Genomic DNA, 26,878 nt, shown 5'->3' on the forward strand with positions numbered 1-26,878 from the left:
GACACTGAAACCTAGAATTCCTAAGTGATTTAAGAAATTTTTTCAAGGAACTTACTAATAAAAGATAAATTAAAACAAAAACTAATGTTCATGTTAGAAATGGGTTTCATCCACGTTTTGCCACTTCTGCCTTCCAAACAGACCCTGTATGTGCAATGCTAAGTGGAAAAATTTGCTAAATTTTAAATTCATATATATTGTCTTTAGCCTAATTCTGTTCCTAAACCAGAATTATTTTAAAACTGCTTAACGTTCTACCAGTCTAGTAATCTCTTCATTAGCATTGTTTCTAGCAGTCTAGACTAAAACAAAGTTTCATCTTATTGTTTCCAGCTGTTGATAAAAATTTCACTAGTATTACTTTTATACACTTTTTTAATTGTATATGATTGCAGGCAGACAGGCAATTTGCATACATGTAAAAAAACCTAACAGTCTGTTAGATACACAGTATTGATAAAAAAATGCATAAATGTATATTAATCTACTGTATATACTCTATGACACTAGGCTAAAACAGGTGAAGTTCTCAAGCTATAAAACATGTTTGTTCCATGTAAAACTTAACTGCATTTGAAGGCAGAAATTTGCAGTGCATTCCTAGAGACATGCAATTGGATCCAAAATGGAGCTTCTTCGGAGACTGTTGCATCTATGCACACCACTTAAATACAATTCAAATGATGAAAAAAGTTTTGATAATGTTTACAAAATTGACTTAAACATCTTAATTCATTTTTCCATTTAACTACAATAATGAATGCCAAAATGTTACTAGACAACTCTATAAATATTCAAGATATTTAACGAGATATTTAAGGTTCCTTTCTGCCTATGCAATAGAACACATTAAAACCAATTTTACTACTGTAATTTATTCAAAGCTTGATTATGAGCAATAGCTACAAGAAGAGATACAGCATTGTTGATTCATATACAAGCATTTCACTTAACTGCATTGGATAATAGCTGTGCTCCTAAAGGAGTATAAAAGCAAAGTGATTAGAAGTCATTACTGTTAATTAGCATTCACTTTACAGTTATAGGGATGAACCTTTTCTGTGCTGAACAAATGGAAAGCTTTTATCTGAAAGTCCATCAAACCTGGTCAAGGTAAAATAAATAAAATGTCAGTGACAAGTAAGTTGAATTCAAAACAACAATAACAGAAAAGGCAAAACAAAATCTAAGGATGTATCATCATCCAATTAGTGAGATTTGGTTTTTAAACAGGAAAAGGTCTGAAGGGAATGAGTAAAACTGGAAACTCATACTTCACATTCTGCAATCTCACTGATAAAAGGAGGAAATGTGTGTTTATCAAACTTGCTGTGAGTGCACGGTTCATTTGGCGTCCTGTAAACAATGCCTGGCTGCCCATTCCCAAATGTATGTGAGAATCTTGCAACGCAGAACATCATATTCAGCAGGCAAGGTCACACTAGAGATGCCCTGGAAATGGGAAATTAGGAAAACCTGGCAATCAGAGGTTTCAAGCTGACCAGAACAAGCCCTCAGGGTTGCTTACCATCTTTCACCACCAGCCTGACTGTCTCTGCTTATTCAATATTAACACAGGACAGGCAGTGAGTGAAAACAACTCCATGCACCTAACAGGGAGAAATAAGCGACTTTTTTGTTTACATAAAGCTCAACATTTCTCACAGTAAGAAACTACCTCAAAGATATTGCTGAAGATCCCCTTCTGAAAAGAAAAAAAACCAAAAACCCAATGAAAAAACGCCCTGACCCTGCCTGAACAGTTCAGATGAGACACGCAGAACTCCAGGCATCCTGTTGATTAAAAAATTTCCTTGTTCCCATCTCATTTTGAAATTCATACAAAACCCATCCCCCAAAAACTCAACAAACCCTGTGTTTTGAATGAAACAACATATATAATTAATTTTACACTGCTTAAAACACTGCCAACTATGCAATTACTTCTTACCCTCTTCCCTTCATTCACACTTTTATTCACTGCTAATGACAATGGTCATCCCCTAGGTGAAGAAAGCTATGGAATACCAATCCAGAATTAATTAAAAGAAAAAACAACAAGTTGATTAAAAATGTAATCATTTAACACGATGAGGGCAAAGGGACAGTCCAAATCCTTGCAGATAAAAATTTACTCATTATAAAAGGTGGAGGAACTAAGCATATGAAAAAACACAGCAAATATCTTCTCTCTCAAAAAAAAATCTTATTTTATCAAGAAGCACAGTTATTTATTTCTTGTCAGTGTAGGCAACCATTTCATACAATTTCTAAAAGTTCCCATTTAACTTCCACATCTAAAAACAAAAGGAGCTGTGCTAGGAGATATGCTCTCCAAATGTTCATCAAATCTACATGACGAGTAAAGGACCCAGTCAAAAACTTCCATTTCCCTCTTCCGGTTTCCCTCAACTGGGCATTGAAGATTTTTTACAATTTTTTTTCAATACTCATGGTGTAATTTCACTTGCCATATAAAAATTCTGTATTTCAACTGTTGAATTACATATAAAGGTAATCTATTAATATATCAAGGGCATGGTACTCTTGATTTGCAATAATCACAATGTAGGCAGAAAAATTATGGAGGAGTGATTTATTTTGGAAATTCAATATAAAGAAAAATATCTCTTGCTATAATTTAATCTTTCTCCAAAATGTTGAGAAATACAACTCTGAGAAATTAATCTATATATCTACAGATAATTCAAATCATAATATGGAAAATACCAGATTTTCTTCAATGAAAACATGTGAAATTACTACAACAAAACTCTTTTGCACACTTCTGAACTCTCTGAATCCCCTGTGAGAGGGGGAAGCTACCTACTTTGTATGAACTCACAAACTACAAAAGTAATTTGGTGAAGAGCATGCTGAGGACCTCAGATTACAGATTCTTCAAGTACATCAGGATTCTAAAACTAATAATTATTTGGCTACTTTAAGATTCCTACGAAATTCTGCAAACCTTATTTGTATGAGTTAAGAGTACACTACTAGTCTTTATCATGTACATGCTACAACTGAAGCCACGTACACCAGACATCTAAAAACCAAGTGATTATTCCTATATACTTTACAGTTTCTTTTACACGCATCTTGTAACAGCAGAAAATGAAGCAATGCTGTGATAGAATACTACATTACATTTATTTATGTATTTTTTGTGGTAGGAACACCTAAACCTTTGTCTGTACAAAAGCCACAGAAAGTCAGCAATCACATTGAATCTGAGAACTCTTTTCACCCGTTGGCCACAGCAGCTGAATTGTGGAGAAGGGTGAAAGACTGTTTCCTTAGCATGGAAGACTATTAGCAATATCAAGCAACTGAAAGCTTTATGTTCCTTGAGGGAATTAATCCCTATCTGAAGGCCACAGAATAACATTATATTTCACCCTTTCATCTCAAACACTGAAGAACTGTTTTCTGAAGAAATCTTAGGGTGTTTCACTGAGTATCAATAGGACCTAAGTTACTTCTATTCCACCTGAACCCACACAGCTCAAGTACTTTGTCTAAGATAAAATATCTTATGTAACAGTTAAAATGGCATTGTTACTGCAATTTTAACTCTCAGACGGGGATACTTTCTGTCTTCAGTGAACTTCAGACTGGGACCATTTAAAAAAATCATGACCCTGTTTTAAAAAAGTAATTACTAAACACAGGAATCACACTGTATTATTAAGCTCTTTATTTCTGTAATGAAAAAATTGTTAATTATTCTTAGTGACTGACTGTTATAACATCCCTGTTCCAGAATGCAATGATATTTTAGAAAAGAAATCATCTTTCTCTCCCTTCCACATTACTGATAAAATAAAACAGTGCCATAAGCAAAGGCTATTATTCAAATGTTTCACACAACCAATATATCCAACATTAATATTTATTTTTCAGCTGATGATCAATGGATGATTTCATAATTAATATTTCTTCAGTCCTGAGAGCCAATATATAAATTTATTTCAAGTGAACTCCATTTTTTTGAAAGCTTGCCAGTTCTAAATCCACGAAGGGCACAACAAAAAGGACTCTGACAGAAACAACAAGTTGAAACTGAAAATCCACTAAAAATCCATTTGCATGATTTACAGTAAACATGAGGAAATATAAAAAAACTACACAAAGAATCCATTTTTTAAATAGTAATTTTTAAAAAATCAAGTAATTAAGCACGTCATTGAAAAATATGAAAAAAAAAACCAACCTAGAAGAAAAACATTTTCACCTAGTTCAAGAATTCTGCAAGTTACTTCAGCAATGGAAACTTACCAATCAAAGGCAAAGACTTATGGAGTAGAGGAGATAAGGCAAGAAATTTGAAAGAGGACAGAACTGTCTACTGAAAATAAAGTATCTTGCATTGATCTGTTTAGTCTGGAAGCTGCTACAGCCACTGCCCTGAACAAAAGTTTAGCCATAGTTCCATGAGATACAGAAAACAATCCAACATTCAACCCATCTAATACCACTTCTGTATGTGCTTGCATAAAATATCACTGTATTATTTGAACAAGATCATAATTACATTGAAAAAGGGAGAAAACAGTTAAATACTGCCTAAATTGAGATGTCGTAGGAAAGTTTCACAAAAATGCCTTTATGCTCCAGTCTTTCCTGCCACTAGAGGAAAAGAAATACAGTTTCCCACCACATTTCAAAGACAGCACCATTATAAAAACCCTGAAAGATAATTCAGGTAACTAAGAAACTCTAGTGCTTACAGGCTTGGCTAGGAAAATTTCCAATAGGGACAGGAACAAACAAGGATATCAGTATTCCCTATTCAGTAACATTGAGAGGAGATTAAATTATTCTTTAGAGTTCAGGATTTACACGTCTCTTGAAGTAAATATTCTACTATCAGGTGAAAACTGCATAGTAAGATACATTTAGACATCATATAAGTACTCTGATATGTTTCACAATATATACTGAATACAGATCCTAAAACATGGCATTAGGCAACTAGAAAATAGATATAAATTTCCTTTATACCTATCAATCACCTGGGTTTGTGACAATAAAATTAATAGGTTTACAGTCATTGACAGTCAGCACCACTCACTGAGTCACATGAACTAGAAGAGGACTGTTGTCCTGGGTTTTCCAGAACTATGAGGGAATATTTCATTTTTTAGAAATCTTGTTCTCAAAATACTGTTTTTAAAAACATTGTATACGTCCAAATTCATACAGTTTTTTTAAGAAGTATTTTGTTTTAATTTTTTACTAAATAAGTACTTGCAATAGCAGCATTCTTTTACAAGGTAAAGTAAGGTACACCGTGTGATTTTGATTTGGACACACCTTTCCTGTAGTCTTGGCCCCAAACCATTTGACAGAAAAAAAGAGCTATGTTATTTGACCAGTGTTTTAAAATTACAATCACTCAAAGATGGTTTTGACAAGGCTTCCACACAATTCATCCCCTCCCTTCAGGAGAAGGCAAATGGACTTCTCTGTTTAAAACTATTAACGTCTGAGGAAAAAAGCTCCTAAAGCAAAATCCTCAGTGATTAAGACTTAAATAGTAAAGCTACTAAACAGCAGTTATTAAAAAATGTGAAAAAATAAAACCAGGAAGCTTTCAAAGTTACTGCTAACACACAGAAAAAAAATGTTAGTTCTCTTCTTAAAACTAAAATACCACAGTTGCTGTAGTTTATTTCCCCTCATAATTTTGCAATTATTCATCAAAATACACAAGACATTTACTGAAATTTTTGTATCAGAATTTCATAGCTAGGTTTGACTGTAAAGACATCGTTGTACAAAGTCTAACATAAAGGCAGTATATTGTTAATATTTATGTCTTAAGATATCATATAGTGGAATTAATATTTCTATACAGGAAAGAAATAGTTATTTAGTTCCAGACAACATGATAACATCTCTTTCAGCTATAGTTATAATTACCATGTACAAACATCCAAAGCAGAAGCTGTCAAGATTTAACACTAGCATTAATTTATGTAAGGGATCCATTCCTCCAAAGACAGCAAGAATCGTAAAGGAAGTATCATCTTAATTGCCACTAATTTGCCCATTTTTAATTAAATTGATCAGTAATTTATTACCTTACCCAGCAGCAGAAAGCTGTTAGTATGCAGCTTTAAGAGACAGCAGATATCAGTCCTTCTAATTTCTAATACTATCATGGTTCAAAAATAATTTAAAACTGCTGTATCATATTTCTTTCAATTCCTGTACTGCAGGATATGCACATTCCATTTAAAACCTCTGTGAAGCACTCTAGAGCATAATCATAGAATCATTTAGGTTGCAAAAGACCCTTGAAATCATCAATTCCAACCATTAACCTAATACTGCCAAGTCCACCACTAAACCCTAGGCACGCAGTCTACACAACTTTCAAATACCTCCCAGAGACAGTGACTCAACCATTTCCCTGAGCAGCCTGTTCCAAAGCTTGATAAGCCTTTCAGCAAAGAAACATTTCCTAATACCCAGCGTAAACCTCCCCAGCACAACTCGAGGCTGTACCACCTACATGCACTGTTCTCCTGTTCCGTAGTCTCATAATCCAACATAGGTGTATGATCTTGATTACTTTATAAGAACAGGATTTTCTTGCCAAAGTGTTTAGAAGATGCAACATTTGACTCCAAAATGGTTCAGGAAGCACACTGCATTCAAACCACATTCTTAGGTCTTATCTGCAATTTGATTTTTTTTTTTTTTTTAACGGAATACAAAATAGAGCCTGGAGTATTTAGGTTCACGAATCTCAATTCTCATTTTAATGAAGGAAAGCAAACTAGAAAATGTTCAATACCTGACTTGAAGGCTACAAACACCTTTACCTGAAGTTTCAGAAAGTAGCCTATACCAGTTTGATCAATAAAATTACATATTTACTTTCTTTAAAATAACAGTTATGATTTTCTGAACATTGTACTGGTTTTAGTACTGTACACTGCAGTAATCAACACAATTAGCTGGAATGAACATAGCGTATCACTCAAACATTGTGAAAAACCTCTAGAGCCAACGGGAGGTTTTCTATTTTTTTCAATGAGATCTGATTTAATATTGGTAGAAAATAAAGTACTATATGAAAGATTTTGAAAAAGAACAGAGAATAAATTTCAAGTGATTTAGAAGGTGGGCTCATCGTCTCCCTTTAATTGATTTTATAGCTAAAAAGGATTGATTGATATACATTATTGCTACTCTGTCATATATTAGAATATAATCACAGGGCTACCAGAATCTATCGTTGTAAAACATTCTGTAATACCTGGCAAATTATCTGGAACACACAAACAAATAACAGATTCTGGCTTACACATCATAAGTGTACTCAGATAGAGATGTCTAGACATTACTTTCCATACATTGATAAATGCACAAAATACAAAAGATTTCTCATTACAGTAATCAAGCGATACATTATTTCAAATGCAAAATAACCTAAATATTCTATTTATAGATGATAGCCACAATTACATTTTTTGTCGTACATGCCAAGCACAAGGTGTTTTTATTAAATAGGAAAAAGGTTTTGGCTTGAAATGAGGATAATAAGTGTGATTTACATCAGGGAAGAAGAATATAAGTTATGCTATATATTTACAGTGCAAGAAAGAAGAAAAGAATAGAAATAAAAGTGTTCCATTTCTTTCTTAAAGCTTTCCTTAAATACCTAAGTGGATCATTTACTTAAATTCCTAAATGAGCTAAGCAATATAATTATCCCCAACTATGTAATTATATTCAATCAGCATACCTTAACAAGTTTCATGAGCTGGTAAAGGTCTTCAACCTCATCTTCCTGGCATGCAGTATACACTCTGCCAGTATTTACACTGGTACCTTTTATAAAACCACGATAGAGTGGCAAATCCAATGCATCAGCATACAGGTCAATGGCATGGTGTCCTACTGTCTGATACATATAGCTGTCCAATTCATCAGTGTGCCCTGCCACAATTAAGAAATAACCATATTAGGTACATTGTTTCAACAATTACAGATAATCACAATACTACAAAGCACTGAGAAAATCTAAATGTTAATATTTTTCAGTTCACAAACAGATGTTTGGTGACAACACCACTATAAACATGGAAAGAAAAAAAATAGATTTCTCCACCCAACAGACGTATGGAGAGGAAGACATCTGTCACAAACATGCTGCCTATTTGCAAATTGTGGTGTCTTTTCTTCTTCCTGCTTCATCCAAAAAATCTCATATCGTTCCAATTCTGCTCCTATTTATATGGTAATTTTAATAGGAACACAGGTCAGAGGCACAAACACAGATGTATTTCAACATACTCAGAGCAAGAAATTTATAATGCACTGCAACACTGAGAATAAGGAATAGGTTGTCAAAATTTACAAAAACTTTACTGTTAGAATTGTTATCATGGTCATCATGAAAGGAGACTATCTCCGCTTAGGTAGAATAAAAGTAGACCACTGTAATGTTTGGACATTTTTTAATAAACAAAAAGCTATTTCCCTAACCAGGAGAAAAAAATGAACCAAATTTTCTCACAAGCAGTTTGTAGCTAGCAGATAAAGAAAAAACAGCTAAAATGCAGACATTGCGAATTAGAATCACATCTCAAGCTATACAACAAACCATTTACATATAATTTTTTTAGATAATATTTCAAACAGATTGATAAAGTAATACAACATTATTGGTGAAATTTCCACTTTATTACAAGCTAACACAGTTCACTATTTTAATGCTAATTTGTAACACTGGTATTTCTCTGAATTTATATAGAGACACCACAAATTTCTGCTGTATACCTATGTAGCACATCTTGCAAAGAAAAAGGTCTGTAACATTGATCAAGGTAACTAACTTGTGATGTAAGAATTAGGTCATGTCACCTTTGATGCCACACAACAGATCCTGGTTCTGCACAAAAGAGGCAAATCCAAACCCCTAACCACAACTAACCAACCTAGACCAGAAGAGTCGATTTAAAAGAAAATTCAGTGATTTCAACATACATGAAAATGACAAGGTCTTTAACTGATATTCTGCTTAGAATACACAGTTTCTTTATTAATTGAGACTCTCCAGGCAACAGCGGTACAAGATAAAATAAAAAAAAATGGCATTGAATCCACTATTGCCTGAAGCACCTCAATTAACTTTCTATAAAATTTCCAACTACACACTTAAAGAGAGCATTTTATGATTTTAATGACAATATTCTTTCTACATTTCTGATGTGAATAAATTAGTTTGAAGACAACATATTTCAACAAGATTAGAGATTATTATGTCCTAGCTACCCAGAAAAGAAATTGTTCCTATACTGTCCTAGCATTTGCCAGTTCTGCCCATGACTCATTTGTGATGGCAGCTCCCTTTTTCCTTCCCTTTCTGCATACCCTCCTACTATGCAGTTACCAAATATCATATTTAATTGCTTAACATATGCTGAACAGTGAACCTAGTTTAACATACTTTAACATTCTCCCCTACCAACTGGAAACAACTCACTTGCTTTTCAAGTCTCACTTCAATTTGTGCTTTATTCCGGCGTACAAGTACTTAGCTCACGCTCTCACCTCACCACTGACTACCTGAGTTTGCCCCATCCTTTTTCACAGAAATAAGGTGGAGCCGGTGAGGAACTGACCAAAAAATCAGTCCAACCTAAAAGGAAGGAAAAAAGCAAGGAAAATATGTGCATCAAGGTCAATACCAACCCACATCAGTTCCTCAATTCAGTTCACAGATGCTGGGTTAGAATAATGGAGAAAGACAAACAAAGATAAAAATGGATGAGCAGCAGCACAATGGTACATTTTTGGCAGCTGGGATGGTTTACAGCATTTAGTTTAGCACCAGTTTAAAGCATTTCTAGAAGTACACTGCTAGTTTTGGTTGATGACATCATCTATTACCTTTTAGCATTTGTGCTACTGAACTCACACAATCCTGTTGTTTACCACCAGGATGTCTGTATTCTCATTTTCAAATTGTGTAAGCCTTTCTTTTATTGATCTTCTATTCTTGTGGGCCTTTTTTTCCCCTTTATGGAAAAATACATTTAATACCTTTCCATTGCATCTTCTTTTTTTCTTCCTAAGTTTCCATATTGGCCTTCAATATGCAAAACTACATAAAAACATATAAACAAACTTAATTCAGGCACAGCTGTGTCTCCATTGTTTCTAATACATATTTTTTTAAATTTCCTATAAGATATGTGGCTTTCATACCTGTATTTTCAGCAGGTCTTAAATTGGCTAGAGCAACAATCTGATGCCCAGCAGCAACACACTGCATCATATTATAACAACTGTCCTTCCCACCACTGTAAGAAAAAGAAAATAGTGGCAATTAAAAGTACAGATAAAAGTTTTATTCCGTTATACCTTTCGCCTGACTGTTCAAAAATTAGTGTTACTGGAGCTGGTTATAAAGTTTTGAAATGTGAAAACAGCTGTAGAATATTAATGGTAGAAAAAGAATGATTTCACCATACATTTACTATATATGTGTAGTGCCTGAATACAGTAACCATAAAGCCCATACATATTTGTATCTTACTATTAATCTGAGAGGTTACATGAAGAAGACACACTGACACTGGAATCTCTTCAAAGACTGTCTTCCACTCCAGACAAATTACTCTGTATTCATTACTAGTTAACTTGGATAAAAAAACCAAAATCTGCTCCAGCAAGTTGCCAGCATCAGTAATCCTTTTAAATTAGATCTGTCATGTAGAGGTGCTGCCTAGGGACACATTTTTGTAGCGGACTGGCAGTGTCAGGTTAAAGGCTGGACTCAGTATCTTAAAGGTCTTCTCCAACCTTATTGACCTTATGTAAGGAATAATATTTCTCCTTCATGGGATACTTTGCTTAAACTTTCAACATTTTGAACATACTTCCCGTTCTCAAAAACTTTAATTATTACAGGCAGTAGCTTCAGTTGACACTGCATTGTATGTATAAATTTTTTAATGCATTTAACTGCAAGTAAAAATGATTACCGCTAGCAAAAATATATAAAAGCAAAAATAACCATATTCTTGTCTGAGGCCAAGAGAAGATACTCCAACACAGAGGATACATTTAATTTTGACATTCATTCAAGATCTACCAGAACCTTTTCCACTATCAGTGAGGAAAAAATCCTGTTCTCGTGGCGTAACTGAAAAAGTATTTCTATGGATTTTAATCAAGAGAAAAAGAAACATCACATCTACAATAAAACTAAGAATTCTTAAAAGAATGCTTAAATGCTTAAAAGATCCATGTTCAGACTCACGGCCTTCAAAGTACAACTACAGGTGGAGATTCTGTGCAGCTTCCTTAAATGCCAAGGCACAAAAACCAGGTCAGGAACTGCAACAGAGATCTATACAAGCTCTGTAAAACTGCATTTTGTTTTAGAATCACTGAGACATGCACAGGAGAACAGATAGTACAAGCAGTCCTTGCTACAATAGATCAATGTGTTCCTTGTGATCACACTATTACTATTTCTACCTGAAAAGGAGTTGTAGCAAGGTGGGGGTTGGCCTCTTCTCCCTTGAAAACAAGTGAAGAAGGACAAGAGGAAATGGCCTCAAGCTGCACCAGGGATGTTCAAGTTGGACATCAGGAAGAATTCCTTCATGGGAAGGGTTGTCAAGCATTTGAATGGGCTGCCCAGGGAGGTGGTGCAGTTACCATCCCTGGAGATGTGCAAGAAATGACTGGACATGGAACTTGGTGCTATGGTCTGATTGACAAGTGGTGATCGCTCAAATGTTGGACTTGATAATCTTGGAGGTCTTTTCCAACCTAAATGATTCTGTAATTTTGAAACAAACTTCTTCTGAATTTCCAGCATTAAGATCCCCCTTTTATCTAGCCCTCTACACAAGAGCTCGGAAGTGCCTTACAGGAATGTAACCCTTTAGCTATTCCTCTCAATTTCTGCTTTTATCCATGCTAAAATTCTGTATGCTGTCTTTAATTTGCTGTGTAATTACAATCTAAAGTAGAAATAGTGTAAATAACATGGCATCCTTTTGTACTTAACAGATTTTCGTAAAGCAGTTGCTTCTGTTTCACTGCTAAAACAAAAGTAAATATAAATATAATAGATTCCTACTTTGAGGCTCCATCTCTACCTAACATCCTTCTCATGCACACCTGCAACTTTCTTCTAACCTATAACACAGACATACAAAAAAAATTTTAAAATCATACATTCATTAATTTTGGATACCATTCTTGTTAGCTTGAAAATCTATTCACTTCATAATGTGAACTTTCATGCTTAACAGTCATGAGACAAATATTCTTTTCTTTCTGAATGACTTTATGCTAAAAAATAAAAGTCTCCCACTAGTTCTGATTTTAACTATGAACACCACTTCAGAAAAGTAATTGTATGACAATAGATAATTGCCTAAGCTGTTCACAGCATTTCAATATTTTAAGAAATCAAAATCAAAAATTAAAATGTCACAAGAATAAATATTTTCAATTAATTTATGTGCATATATATACATAAAGATGTTTCAAGATGCAATTATGTCCATACTGCCTACATTGGACCACCAGTTAGTAGGTGGAAATTTGTACTTACTGAATCACATACTACTGTATTGTTATTTAGTCTCAGTATTATTTACCATAGCCCTAAAAACTAACAGTACCAAGAAACAAACAAAAAAGTGCCTACCTACATGACCTTCCAAACTAACTGTAAGACACAATATGGTTAAGACAAATGAAACCAGACAGCCCATGCTATGGGAGGAAGGTGGACTCAGCACAGTCCACAGAAGACAGATGAAGGCAAGTACTGTGATAGCCTGGGGATCCCCCTCAATTGTCATCATAAAAAAAAACACAAGGCCTTTTTACAGAAAGCACCAAAGTGAGGCCAGTTGGGGTTCTTTTTTGATAATGCTGCAAGTATGTTAACAGCAGGCTTATAGACAAAATACCAGAAGAAAATAACAGGATAATCATGAAGATATGAACCTATAAAAGACTTCTGATCAAAATTACTTTCTATAGACAAGTATAACCATTTACAGTTAAAAAAAAATCTAGAAGAATTTTAAAGAGTTGAAAACCATCATATTTCAGGTCGAAGACTGGCTTTAAAATGTCTATGATTTAGCACAAAACACAATGCCGGGTTTACCCCATAAATACCACCTTAAAACAAGACTATCAACTTTTAGTGTGGCAAACATTCTAAAAGGAAAAAAAAAACCAGGTTAAAGCAGTTTCATACATAATCCTGACCTTTGCAAAAGTAAGAAGCACTTTTCAAATACTTTTTTTCCCCTCTGATCTTTGGTTAGATCTGTTACAAAGACTTCAGACACTTTGATGTCTTTTTAAAACTCTTCTTAAAACTATTACTGAAACTAAATCCACCCTTGTAAAATAGACCATTAAAATAGCAATTGTGTTAGAAACCTGTTTATAGGATTTTATTCCATCCTGCCTTTTAACACATTCCTCTGCTTAAGAGAATATCAAAGTAAATAAACCTGAAAGACAAAGTCTTATATATAAAATGAAAAAAAGCATTTAAGCTGAATTTCCCTACACCATATTTAAGCAAATCTTGAGAAACAGGTAACATTTCCTGTATTTCCTCCTCTTTGCATGATGTTTGGAATGATTTGCAATTGTTGTGGCCAAATTCCAATTTCAAAAAGGTTTGACATTAGACATTCCCTGAAAGAATTTAATACATTCAATATTTGGGCTCAGGTAAATAGCTACTGCACCCAAAAGTAAAAATACACAGCTCACATCTGCACAATTCTTTTCCATTTAGAGGTTTCCTAGCTCGTTCTTTTTAAATTAACTACTGTTTCTTCAAGAAAAACACATGCCTGACCTTACTAGAAATTGTTAATGTTTCTGAAAAAACAAACAAAAAATTTACAAGAACTGCAGAAACTGACAAAGTAACTTACAAAAGGGCATTGGGGCGTGGGGGGGAGGATGGCAAACAGAAACCTCTGACAGGCAGGGCTGTGTCCAACTCCAACTATTTAAACGAGGTAGTTTCATCATTTTAAAACTAGCAAAATTCAATCTCTCGCAAAAAACATACTACAAAAATCTATCGTTAAGGGTTCAGGAAATTTGTCCTGAAAGACCTTAAGATACTTGGAAAGCAAAAGCACCTGGATATTGAACTGCAAATGAGCACAACCCCCTTTTTAAAGCAGGACATGCGGCCCACGTTCTGCGCCCCCGGCGAAGGCGCTGCCGGCGGCCCGGGCGGCTCCGGCTCTCGCCGCGCTGCAGACAGACTAACCCGAGAGACCGGGATAACGAAGAGCAAGCGACTGGGGGAAATAACTGTAGGTGTTGGTTGGGGGGGGTGGGGTGGTTGGTTGGTTGTGTTTGGGGGTTTTTTATTTCATTTTTAATAGACACCGGTTGTTCATAAACTCTTCGGGAACGCGGGACAACCGAAAAGGAAACTGTCCCAGCCTCACCCTGCTCGCAGGCAGGGCCCGTCCCGCCGCAGCACTGGGAGACGGCCAGACCAGGGACCACGGGCACAAGCGACAGACGGCTGCGAAAAAGTCGCCAGGGCAGGGGAAGGGGGGCAGCAGGAAACGCATGGGCGGGAAGGCCGGGCGGAAAGGGCCGGGCGGGTCTCCCGGGCGGGTCTCCCGGGCGGCGCTGGGTGGAGCGCGACCCCCGGGCGGGCAGGGCTTCTCCCCGCGCCCTCTCTCCGCCTGCGAGACGCCCCTCGCTCCCTCACATTGGCGCTCCATCAGCGCGTTACCTGATCAATGCCACTACTCTCATGTTGCTCGCAGGCCGGGGGCGGTTACACTGACAGGGAGGTGGGCGACAGCCGGCAAGCGCAGCGGGGAAGGAGCCTGGTCGCCACAGCCACCCGGGGCTGCGCACGCCGCCGGCTCCTCCGTTGCTACCGCTACCGCTTGGCCGCCTCCCCTCGGCGGGCCCTCCTCCCGGGGCAGGCCGGCAGACTGCCTGCACAGACCGAGGCTCGGCGAGCCGCCGGCGGCCCGTGCCCGGAGAGGTGCGCTGCCGCCGCCGCGATGCTGCGCGTCGGCTTGGGTCGGCAGAGCCCGGGCGCGGCCCGGGGGTGGGCGGGAGAAGGGTGCGGCCGCGGAGGCAGAGCGCCGGGCGCCTATGGAGGGCAGGGCGGCTGCGCCGGCAGGCCCACGCTGGCCGTTTGAGGGCATCGCCCGGCGCTCCTGCCGCTTCGCCTTGTTTGCCTGTTGCCATCTGGCCTTCAGCGAAGAGCCCCGGACCTGCTCCAAGCGACTGCTTCCTAGGGAACAGGGCCGACCGAGAGAGGCCGCCCCCTCCCCATGGGGTGCCCGCCGGGGGGACTGCAGGGTGTAGTCGCAACTCCATCGCGGCCCGGGGCAGGGGGACCGGCAGGGCCCGTAGCGAGGGCAGGAGGTGCCGCGGGGCTTCAGAAGTCACCGCGGGCCAGCGATCGCGGCGGCGAGGAGGGAGGAGCAGCCGAGCTGACCTGGCTGCCTTGCCGAAGGGCTCTCTGCTCGCAGGCGAGCACAAAATGTCCATCTGTACCCTCGGGTTCAGCTGCTGCAGACCGAAAATCTGATCTCGTCATCTGATCCCTCTTTTGGGCCAGTTTTCTGAGCAATCCCGCCATGGGGCACATGACAGACGCCTCTGGAGGTTTGCAGGCTGAGTCAGAAGCTTACCCAGGTGTCCAGTCTTTTGACACCTGACACACAAGTTTATTTCTCCCATGTGACAGAAGAAACGTGTGGGTTAGTTCTGCGGAATAAACTTTATTGCTAGACTAATTTTAGGAGTCCTATACCACCAGATGAAGACATTGCTGGTGGTATTGTGGCAGGGTTTTGAGCATCAGTCTAAGGGTCCGCCACTCTCCAGGCTTTGATTTCAAAGGCCTGGGAGATTGAAATGGGACAAGAAGCCACTGGAGCGCAGTTTGCGTACCCTGGCTGGAGCCCGTCGTGCAGGGTGAGCGGTACCAGCGCAGTGCCTCAGGGTGAGCCTCGGGGCTGCCCCGCTCCCTGCGGTGCCAGCCTGCCACCTGCAGTGACTACAAATGCCCGTTCATGGTTCCTGTTAAATTTAGTTGCAGCAAACGCTGCAGATAGCACAAAAGGCTCTGTTCCTCAATCCTGGGATAAATGCTTTATGCGCTGTGAGTGCTAGTTTACCAGTCCCCTGCAACATGATATTATACAATACTGTATAACAATCTGTATCACTCGGGTTTTATATTAGTTCCTTGCACATAGGTTGTTGAGTATGAAGTTCCCAGGAAAAGATAAGATGGAAGAAAATATTCTAAAAAACATTTTGTTAAAGTGATAAATGTACCAAAATAAATGTGTAGTGAGACAAGTATATAAGTTTTTTTTATATATATACAGCTCATGAAACAGCTTGAAAAACCACTTTTTTTTTTTTTTTTTTTTAGATTATTTTAGTCAGCACATGATTTGTACAGTAAATCACTATAATAGGAGTAGATAATTATGGGCAGATATGAAGATGATGATGTCTTCCTAAATACACTTTTGAAAACTTAAGAAGTAACAATTGATATAAAACTTATATGCTATGTAGTTGTGGAGAGGTAGTAAACATAACATAGATTTTTCTGCATTAGAATAATTGCAAAAAACACACATAAAAAAAAAATCTTCAGTTCATGCTTAGACTGTCACAGCCATCATCATGAGACAATATTTGACTTGCCTTGGAATTGCTTACAGGGCACTAAAGTTTCCTACTAGTTTATTGATGATCATATAATGAATAAATCTTTGAAAGCTTTTTCTGTTCTTCAAAGCATCCTAGGTGATCTAAAAGAGGGTGTCTTAGATGTGAAATTCTGATGAAACTGCAGGAATTTTTTTAGGGGTTGAGACTTCTCTTTTTAGCTCAGAAAGGTAATGCAGACCTGTTTTGATCTAGAAGAGAGATTTTAGCAGAGATTACTAAAATGAATGAACCAATACTGCATAGTACATGAACTAGTAGAAAATAACCAGACTTCCGAGGAACTGTAAAAAAAGGCACAACAAAGTTATTTGATTTATTGCCCAGAAAATAAAAAAAAGAGGAAGGTAATTCTGTGATACATCACCTCTATATTTTCTGGGTTTGAATGATACATGCTTATTTTTTTATTATCGCAAAACCAATAATTCAGGCAGTTGTTGCAAACACTTAGAAGATGCTTATTTGCAATACTTAGCAATGATACATTGAAAGTAAAAATCGTGTACGTAAATTATTGTACTGCTTTGTGAAATGGAGAGGCCATATAATCTGTAGCTGTAATTGGACAGCTTTAGAACAAATATTCAAAGACTTGTAAACATCTTTTCTAAGTAGCGTTGCTAGAAGATCTGCAAATAAAGTAATTCTGAAGTCCTGCATTTTTGAAAAGGTCTGTTATTATTAATCTATTGTTGATACAATGTGGCTGGGTTTTGAGCGGATGTTTCTATTGCATTCAGTTTTACAGCTTCCAAAAAATCCAAATTTCCACTTTTGGAAATTTTGCTTCCATTTGATGAGGACATCAGTAGTTATTTGCACAAATAAAAAAAAGTGGCATTTGGGTCCCAGAATATGCAAAGTATATAAAAATTGAATTAATAAAGTGGTGCTTCAAAAAAAATTTGCATTTTAGCCAAAAGGATGCCGTTCTCAAATTATGTGGAATATATGTTATGAGAAAATCTTTCCACTCTCATTCACCTAATGGAATAGCTCTGGTGTAGTGTCACTCCTCTTGAAAAGTTCTGCTATATGACAGTGGACAAAAGACAGTGCACCATCTCTCAAGCTGCTTGCCCCAAGACATTCTGCCATACTGCCACAGCAGCTCAAACAGTAAAATCCACCAAAGCTGCCTTTCATCTTGGGGGAGTACTGGCTAGTTTGTACAGAAGGCCTGCAATAGCTCAGTGTTTCTTTTTCACCCTTTTCTGCCTAGAAAGTTGAAAATAATGATAATGAATTAGTATAACTGGAGGAACCTGTCAGAGGATTGAAAAAAGCAATGCAGTATCCCTAATGATGTGGAATAGTTAATTAAGTTCTCTTATAAATGAGTTCCAAAAATAACTTACTTTCAGTAAGTTATTCTGAGAAACAGACATTTTAGCATACCTGAGCTGCAGTGCCTCTTAGCAAAGGGCCAATTATCTGGTGATTGGCAGTTAAAGGTGAACTAATGAAGTTCTTAATTAAAAGATTTCCTATTATAATCACCAGTAACAGAATACTGCATATATAAAGCAGATATAACGTTAGAAGAATATTTCCATTTTGAAACAAAGATTTTGAAAATCATCTCCTCCTTTGCTTACCATGTCCAGAATGGGAATGTAAGAGTTTTCAGGGATGTAGCTGGCAGTATGCCACTATTGCCCCTTATTACGGTGTCCTGCTCTGACTCCCCTACAGTCAGAGGTGTTTTCCTCATTTAACAGGTGGCAGAATTTTTGCTGCTCTTAATACCTAAAGCTGCCTATGTAAGACAGAAAAATGGTTTGAGATTTTACAGGAGAATGTATCGGACTTTTAACTAAGAAACTGGCAGCAGAGTTCCCTTAGCTGCCTGTCATTGACAGCTTCCCTGAATTTTCACTTACTTCACAGTAAGCAGGATAGTTTCAATTTCTCTGTGAGATAAACTAGCATTATATTTTGAGAAAAAAATTCTAGTTTGGCGGCATGAGATGAATTGACATACTACTAAAATCTGAATAAAAGAAATCTCTTAGGCAGCATCTCTCCCCATTCAGATGTACAAGGACCCCAGGTCCTACTGTCTACATTTCTACAGCTCAACAGATATAAAGTGTATTGCTCTGAATGCCGCATAACCATGTTAACAGTGCTTGATGCCCTAAATAAAGCAAGCTGTTAAGATTAGCTTGAGCACCTTGTCACACTGATCATCTCTTTTTAGACAAAAATACGCATACATTGACTTAAGGTTGATCTCCAGCCATTCACACAGACATGGCCCTGGTGATCAGCGCTGTATGTGAAAAATGACTTACTTGGCCTATTGTCTCCTTGCTCTTAAGTGCTCCATATAAACACTACTAAATATATATACAGCTAATCCTATCGTTCTTAGTTCTGGTAAGACAAGGCTTGTCATTTTCATAGGTGATTTGAATTCTGTCTGCAGAACTATGAAATTCAGCAACTCTATTTTGTCCTTTGTATAGAACTTTTTAGGACTCTCAGACCGGTATTCATTAACCACCATGACACAAACAGAATTTAGCCTAAGGTAGCATTGTTTAGGTTCTTGACTAATAGGTAATTGTCCTTATATGATATCAGTTTTTCTAAGCTTTTGATGAACTTCGTTGACCAATCTACCATTCTTCAGAGAGTCAAAAGTATAACATTAACCTTATAAGGTCATGCCTCTGTCAAAATGACCAGTGTTTCCATCAGGCACTAGTTGCAAGCTAAATTAATATTCACTGACATATGAACAGTTTTTTCACTTGACTAGATGAGTTTGCAGTGCTCCAATTTTTTACTCTATTAGTAAACTAATTAGTATTTTACTCTATTAGTAAACTATTAGCACTAACATTAATTACCACCAAGAGAAACTGTTGAGTGTGACTACCAAAATAATTAATTTACCTTTTTTCTGTTCAGCTTAATCCATGGGATTTAAATGTATTTTTCTCCATGTGAAGTCTTTAAATACTTTCAAGAAAAAAAATATGTCTGATCATCTCCAGGTCACCAGAAAGCCTGTAGTAATAAAGGAGCTTCTGTTCTACATATATCTATTTCGATTGAAATTAAAACGTTAAGTGGGGATGTTAGATTTACAGGTTTAAAGCACTTTTATATTCTCCTCACTTTTTCTCACTTATTAAAAAAATGGGAGTTTTAGAAATAAAGATTTTAATTTTTTGTGTAAATTTTAAATACGAACAAATGTACAAGCTAATCTAATGATGCATTGAAAAAAATGTAAATCAAAGATGAGTTCATTGTAAAGAAGTACATGTACAAGATTCAAAACCAAGACCCTGTCATCTAAATGAGATATTTCCTGTGAAGCTGTATTAACTGCCAGTGAAGACTGAAGACCAATTTTGGAGTGTTCCTGCATGTTAGAGACTATGATCTCGTATTAACCATTCTAGAGAGGAAGAAAGAGACTAGGCTCAGTAATCCTTAAAATGTGTTCATCATCCAAAAAATTTGAATCTAAAACTATAGGCTTTAATTTATTGGGAGTTAACTATCTATTGGCTGAAAAACACCCAGAAAAAATGTGGTCATGGATAATAATCCATGAGAACAGAGAGAAATTAGCTATCTAGTTAATTAGGTTAAGCTACAGTATCTTCTCCATCATCATGAGCTAAACCACTGGGATCTTGTAGGCAGAAATGGCCTGGATATTTTTACAGAGACACAGAAATTTAAAGAAACAGCTTTCAGTGAAAAGACTCAGAAAATTGAATTGTTGCAATGAAGATACAAAAAGGAACTATAGTCTCTTATTGTAGTTATATATAATTTGAGATCATTCCTCACTTACTAAATGGTTCTGCAGTTCATCATGGATTAAAATATTTGAGTAAGTTAAAGCTGGTGAAGTTTCAGGGGAATAAGCAAACAGCAAGTTTTTTGGCCCATTTGTTTCATTGCCAAAATCTTCCTGTACCATAAAATATTTGTAACAGAGCTGTAAGTAATAAAAATGACTATTTTCTTTTCATTCCACTGTTCCTAGTCTGTTCAATTTTGCCGGTAAAAATAACATTAATAACTTTACCAATCAAAACAGATTTTAATATGTCACATTTAATACTCTTCATCTCACAGTTAGATTTTTCAAGAGAGAATTAATCTAGTAAGTATGGAGCTGTTTTGACCTAATTAGCAAAGTGTAGTGAGCTTAGTTTTGAGTGATACAGAGAAAGCATTTTATTGCTGAAAAAAAGCAACAAATCAGTTTTACCTTCCAATGTCCCATTGAACTGTATGACATCATGTGTAGTATAAACCACTTGACATACTCTGTGTCTGATTTTGAGTCCTGGAGGAAGGGTGGCTGTGACAGTGCCCTTTGAAATAACATTGAAGCTTTAGCTCCCATGTCAACATCATGTTCTAATCAGTGCAGTCTTTTTTGTTGCAGGGTCTTCCACCTTATAATTGACCCTGACATATGCTATTCACTCTACCCCTTGGCTTCAGACATACAATTCCTGTCATGGTCAATTATTAGGTGATAGGGCCTGCAACCACAGCGACCATTGCTCAAAATCATCCTACACAGTAAGCCCTGAAGTGACCAAATTCAAATCTAACTGGAGGGGAAGAGGAGAGCTAGTCTTTGATAAAACTAATATTCTTTTCACTTCTATATAGAAAAATGTCAATTTTCATCATCCTATATGTTACTGAGACAAATGGTGACAGTGCTATTTCTGAAACAGGTTAAGGAAAAGTACAAAAGCCTTTACCAAACTCAACATACTCTGAAATGAGGAAATTGTCTGTATGAGCATACAGTATGCATAAAAATTAGATTACACTACATTTGAAAGGCAGATGAGAGTTTAAGAGTGACAAGTGGGCAAGTGCTAAAAATAAGGGCATGTTACTTCCTTTCCAACACTTCTTTGTATGCTTTCTTTGATGTTGTTTAAGCTTTGAAGCAAAGAAATACTTTTCAAGAGTCTGAAAGGTACTTCTGATTACTATATTGATAAGAACTGGTTTAGAACAAAAAGATCTCTTCTAGTTTTTCCATGGTTCTGTAATGCCTGAGAAGTTGTGCAAAGACAAAAACCAGGACACCTACTCTCTGGTCTTCATATAAGCATTATGATTTTCAAAACCAAACATCTTTGCAGTCGTACTACTACAGTAATGTTAAAAAAATCATTACAACTTTAGGAATATGAGCTGAGACAAGCAAAAGTTTACCATCCATGTGCAGAGATTGAAAGGCAGTTTTGTGAACTACTGGATCACTTCACAGATTCTCTGTCCATAATCAGCTATGCCACTAACCCAGAGGACTGTCCCTGGTTTTTGCTGTGTGAACATGGATTTCAATTTGCTAGGTGCCGTTGCCAGTTCTGGGCTGTTTATTTGGGTTTGGGTTTTTGGTTGGTGGGCTTGTGGGTTTTTTAAAAAAAAATTTGAAAGGAATTTCAATAATCTGTAGTCTTTTCAAGTCAAAAATTTTTATCTACAGGGATCTTCCACTGGTTTGTTTCACTGCTGACAATTTACTTAATTCTCTTATATGTAAGAACACAGCTCAGAAATTATCCTTAAAAGACCTTTGCACATCTGCTGCGTTTTACAGGTAATACAAGATAAAATATCCTGAAAAATGTGATTTGGTGATATCTTTATTGCATCTCTTAGCCTGAATAGACAAAGCTCTAATTAACATTCATACAATTATCTAAGTCTTTAAAATCCCATCTGTCTTAATGATGTATACATAGCATAGTAAGCCCAATAAATACCAAGCACATACAATGTAAGTGCTTTTAATTTAAACTATAACACTGCTTACCGAAGCTCTTGGACATATTCTGTGTTTCAATTGTGTGGTTGTCATACGACTTGAAAACCTTCCCCCTGAAGTACACAGTCCTCCATATATCTGAGAGCTGTTAGTTCAGCAGCTGCTGTTACTGTGTGCAATATCCAAACAAGTAAAACTTTGGAAATGACTGATTTAGCTACATATGAATGACTTTACCTGGTGTGTAACCCAGCTCAGGTGTTTGCAAGACAAAAATTAACCTTGACTGAACATATGAATAGATGCAAATACTAAATTTCCACACCTTCGGAATTAGAAAAAAAATAAAAAGTGCTGTTCCTAACATGCGTTCTTTTATCTACCCTGCACATATCACATGACATTTTAAACATTATTTCATAGAAGAGTTAATTCAGCTTTCATCAGTCTGCAGTCTGTGAAGCAAGGAGAATAACTCCTGGCTGCTTTATGGTTTAAAGCATGATTGAATATACTAACAGGGCTCCATTAAGTACTCATTTAAATATATATAATGTATTTTTAAAATATTTCATCTCTATACCATTCTAATCCTCTAAAGAAGTGGAGCATCTCTATTGCACTGAAGAAGCAGAGGCAGTAGAACCCAAAACTACTGAGACAGCACCAGTGATCTGAATCTTGACATTTTATTCTCTGGTTAATAACTTGTTGATCATTGCTTGATCATTCCTGCTACTTCAGCTGCTCTTTGTTTCATTTTCTCTATATGTTAAGTGACATAGCTATGCCTTGGAGAGTATTTTGAGAATTATGTGAGTTTACAACTGAGTAAGTTACAAAACATCATTGTAATAAGTATTTTAAAGAGTCCTTTCATAAACCTTTTAACCCAGTTGCTCTAAAAATCATTCTTATCATTTAGATTATGGCAATTAAAGGAAATACTTCATGTGCAATGAATGAGATAATTAAAAATTATATAAATTTATAAGATGAGCTTAATTTTGCATATTTTCAGTGTTAATATGCAGGTTTTTCTGGTGAAGTATTCAGGGACATCACAAGCAGTATTTAAATCTCACCACGGCAACTGATTTTTCTGTGCTCTATCAAATAACATATTTGCAAAACTGCCAGATGGGGAGAAAAACTGCAGTGAGAAAATAATGGTGAGGTTTGTAGTACAGGAAAAAAGGATCAGACATTAGATACATGATTTTAACAGCATGAGGAACTTAAAACATTTAACAAACTTCTTAAATAGAAGCTTTTCATTGATCTCTCTTCTGCAAGGATAGCAAAAGGAAAAGGTGAAAGAAAATCATATAGCTAAAGCTGACACAAATCCTAACCAAACACAATTAATAAGAAGTATAAAAATGGTAAATATTTGGATGATAAACCTTGTGGCAGTTTGGAAGTCAGAAGGTTACTATAAGCTTTGCATTAAAAATTTCTAATAGGGTATATCCAGCTCCTTCTTCCATTATGGATAGGATTGGTAAAAAACAGCTTTGAAAAATTTGATTCTCCTGGGATCTTATGTATACTACAGCATTAAAAGCAAACATTTAAAGATAGAAAACTTGTGAAACCTCAGTGCATTTTTTAACCCATTTTCAGGCAGCATGGATCAACAGCAGAAATAATTGCTGTCAGTTTGTACTTTTTGACCAATAATTCTCTTTATTTTCTGCAAGAAACTTGAGTGATGCAAATGACCTTATTTTTACAGCATGCTTTTATTAAATAGTTTATTATTTTGGCAGACTAATAAAGATTTTGGTATTTGCTTTTATTTGCAATAATATTACCATGACATAAAAAAGGATTTTATGTTCTTTTTGAGGAACAAGGAGGATAAAAGTGTTGATGGATAGTGCAACTAAGGCATCAGCAATGAGCTGGAAATGAGACACATAAATATGAAAGCAGAGCTAAGAAAATAGAACTGCACCCTTGGCCTTTCTTAAAAGAACATGCACATGCCATGGTTCATTCATACAGTTACAGAAACTCCTTTTGTTTTCAGTGAGTCAATGAAAATATGCAAAGACTAAAATATTACTAAGATTCTCAGTTGTTTGGCATATTTCTGTAGTTAATGTAGTTGTGAAATGTTTCTAAACATTTAGAGAAATGACTGTTGATGATGATTTTTTAGAAGACGTATTTTCTTTGAAGTATAAATTTGTCCCTTTTTCTAGCTATGCCTTAGACAAAGGTGGTGAAGCAGTATCAGTTTTCAGTTTTCCCTTTTTTACCCTTCAAACAGACCTAATTCTTTAAAGATCAAAGAGCTGAGACCTCATAGCCAGATCAGACAATCACACCAAGGTTTTAAAAACAAAATTATCAGTCCTGTAATAAAAAAATAAAAAGAAGCCTAGATAGCATGTAATAGCATTAATCTTATTTCATATTGGATGGTGAGTTTGGTTTAAGATTGAAAAAATTGTGACTATAGAATTCATTCTGCAATAATCTGAGCTCCTCAGCAATGGGTGGTGTTAGATGCAAGGGGTATTCAGCAGTAAGGAATGTATTGATTCAAACAAATAATTGGATCTGCCTTAGAAATAATGATACTTGCTTGATTGAGGGTACTTAAGATTTGAATTTTGCTTATATCCTCCCCTCAAAAAGTCAGTCAAAGCAGAAAAATATGAACAGAACAAATACCACATGAAAAAAAGCTAAACAGGCAAACAAAACTTTCCCTTACTGGAAGTTTGTTAAATTTGCCTTTTCTAAAAGGCAGCCAGTAAATAGGAATCATGAAGTATGAATTTCTTAGAAGAATAAATCTAGCAATTAATTATATGTCAAGGCTTAAGAATCAAAAAACTGCTTATGCCCATTGCCAGTCATTCACTCCCTGTCAGTAGTAGTTCACATCTTTCCTGGGATGGCATCCAACCACAGTGGCATCTAAAATATAGCAGGCTATATTGTTACAGTTGGAGGTGAAATTGAAAGTTGCACCAAACAGAAGTGACAAATTCACATTGCTCAGTGTTGCCTAGCAATAAGAGATGAGTTTATTATGAACACTTGACTCTATATCCATCGCAAGGAGGCTTTGTATTCACACCAAAATGCCACTAGTCTTACAGGCAAAAGGGGCAAAAATAGGGTGGGCAGAAGGAGGGAACAGTCACAGTAGTTGTAAGCATGTTCTGTATTTCAAGATTTCTCTCTTTCTCAGGGGAATTGCTCGGGAAGGAAAAGTCAGAGCCTGCCTCCAGCTGAACTCTTTGAGATTGGCCAGGTAGCTTGTTACAGACTGTAATTGTCCTTTTGAATGCCCTTAGTAGTGCTGTTTCATTAGTAATGGTTTGTAGCTCAGACACTGCAAATACGTGAAGTCTTTCCTGAATGTTCTCAAGAACTGCTCGGTAGTTGTTTTCATTGTGCAGAGCTTTCCATTTGCCTCTACTTTCTTTTCTTTTTTTTTTTTTTTTTTTTTAAGGGAAAAGGACAAGTCATCAGGGAGCTTCTCCCTCCTCAGACATCTTGCTGTTTTCTTTTTTGACCACTGTTTATATGGGAGAACGTTTATTTCTATCTTGGACATTGGACCATGTCTCTCAAGGTATTAATTGCCTAACTATTCATGTAAATGATTTTTTTTAAAGAAACATTTAGGTATCCTTAAAGACCTTACTGGATACCCACCCACATATTTAGGCACATAATCAATTTTGAAAATCCACGCAATAGTTCCTATTAAAGCCCCCCCTCCAATAACTGATCTGTTTCTGTGTTTTTATGCCATCTGCATTTTTGACAACTGAATATTTTTGACAGCATGGTCCATTGTGCCCAAGTTCACATCATTTTTTTTTTTCCTCTCTTTTTTTTAAAACATCATATGACTACATATGTAATAAGAAAATGGGTTATATCACACATTTTGCTTTACAGATTTGGGTTCACAGTGGATTTTTTGAACTGACAAAAATTGTAGAAGAAGTATTTCAATTATGAGTGCATTTAATTTATAAACGTAATAGATTCATGAAATGCTATGTAAATACATTGAAATTACAAAACAGTTGTGGTTTTTAAGAAGCTTTAGAAACAAAGAAATAAGGGTGAAGCTTACAGATTATATAGTTTAGGTAAAATAGAAAGAAGTATAGATAAAAATGCTCTCTTGGGAAATGTTAAATTAAAAATGCTATTGCAGAATTATCTCCGTCGTTTATGTGTTCACCTAGCCAAATAACCTGAACCTGTGAAAATTTGATAGTATAATTTTTATATTTTGTGTGCAAAATGCAGCTATTGTCTCAAATTGTGACTTAGGCAGTAAGCTTTCAAGGTACAAAACCGAGG

General features: G+C 36.4%; 1 protein-coding gene and 1 long non-coding RNA gene across 20 annotated transcripts in view; one reads left to right on the forward strand and one right to left on the reverse strand.

The window, feature by feature from the left end:
* The window catches only part of DPH6 (diphthamine biosynthesis 6), a 230,753-nt gene extending 215,756 nt beyond the window's left edge, over positions 1–14,997 (reverse strand). For 6 of the 17 annotated variants that reach the window (XR_007204467.1, XR_007204466.1, XM_048308053.1 and 3 more), the window contains exons 1-3: positions 14,783–14,968; positions 10,231–10,325; positions 7,763–7,956 (exon numbers count right to left, since the gene is read on the reverse strand). Coding sequence is in view for 11 of the 17 variants with exons in the window: in XM_048308053.1 (XP_048164010.1) it covers positions 7,763–7,956; positions 10,231–10,325; positions 14,783–14,805 (312 nt within the window). In the remaining 6 variants the exon portion in view is untranslated. Of the gene's footprint in view, positions 1–7,762; positions 7,957–10,230; positions 10,326–14,782 lie in introns of all 17 variants that reach the window. The other 11 variants (XR_007204464.1, XM_048308051.1, XM_048308056.1 and 8 more) reach the window with 7 other exon arrangements.
* LOC125327956 overlaps positions 14,128–26,878 on the forward strand; it is a 45,482-nt gene continuing 32,731 nt past the window's right edge. For 2 of the 3 annotated variants that reach the window (XR_007204468.1, XR_007204470.1), the window contains exons 1-2: positions 14,128–14,348; positions 25,746–25,808. This is a non-coding gene — a long non-coding RNA (uncharacterized LOC125327956). Of the gene's footprint in view, positions 14,349–22,258; positions 22,367–25,745; positions 25,809–26,878 lie in introns of those variants that run through there. The other variant, XR_007204469.1, reaches the window with a different exon arrangement.

The sequence above is a fragment of the Corvus hawaiiensis genome, chromosome 6, assembly GCF_020740725.1.
Source record: "Corvus hawaiiensis isolate bCorHaw1 chromosome 6, bCorHaw1.pri.cur, whole genome shotgun sequence".
NCBI lineage: Eukaryota > Metazoa > Chordata > Aves > Passeriformes > Corvidae > Corvus > Corvus hawaiiensis.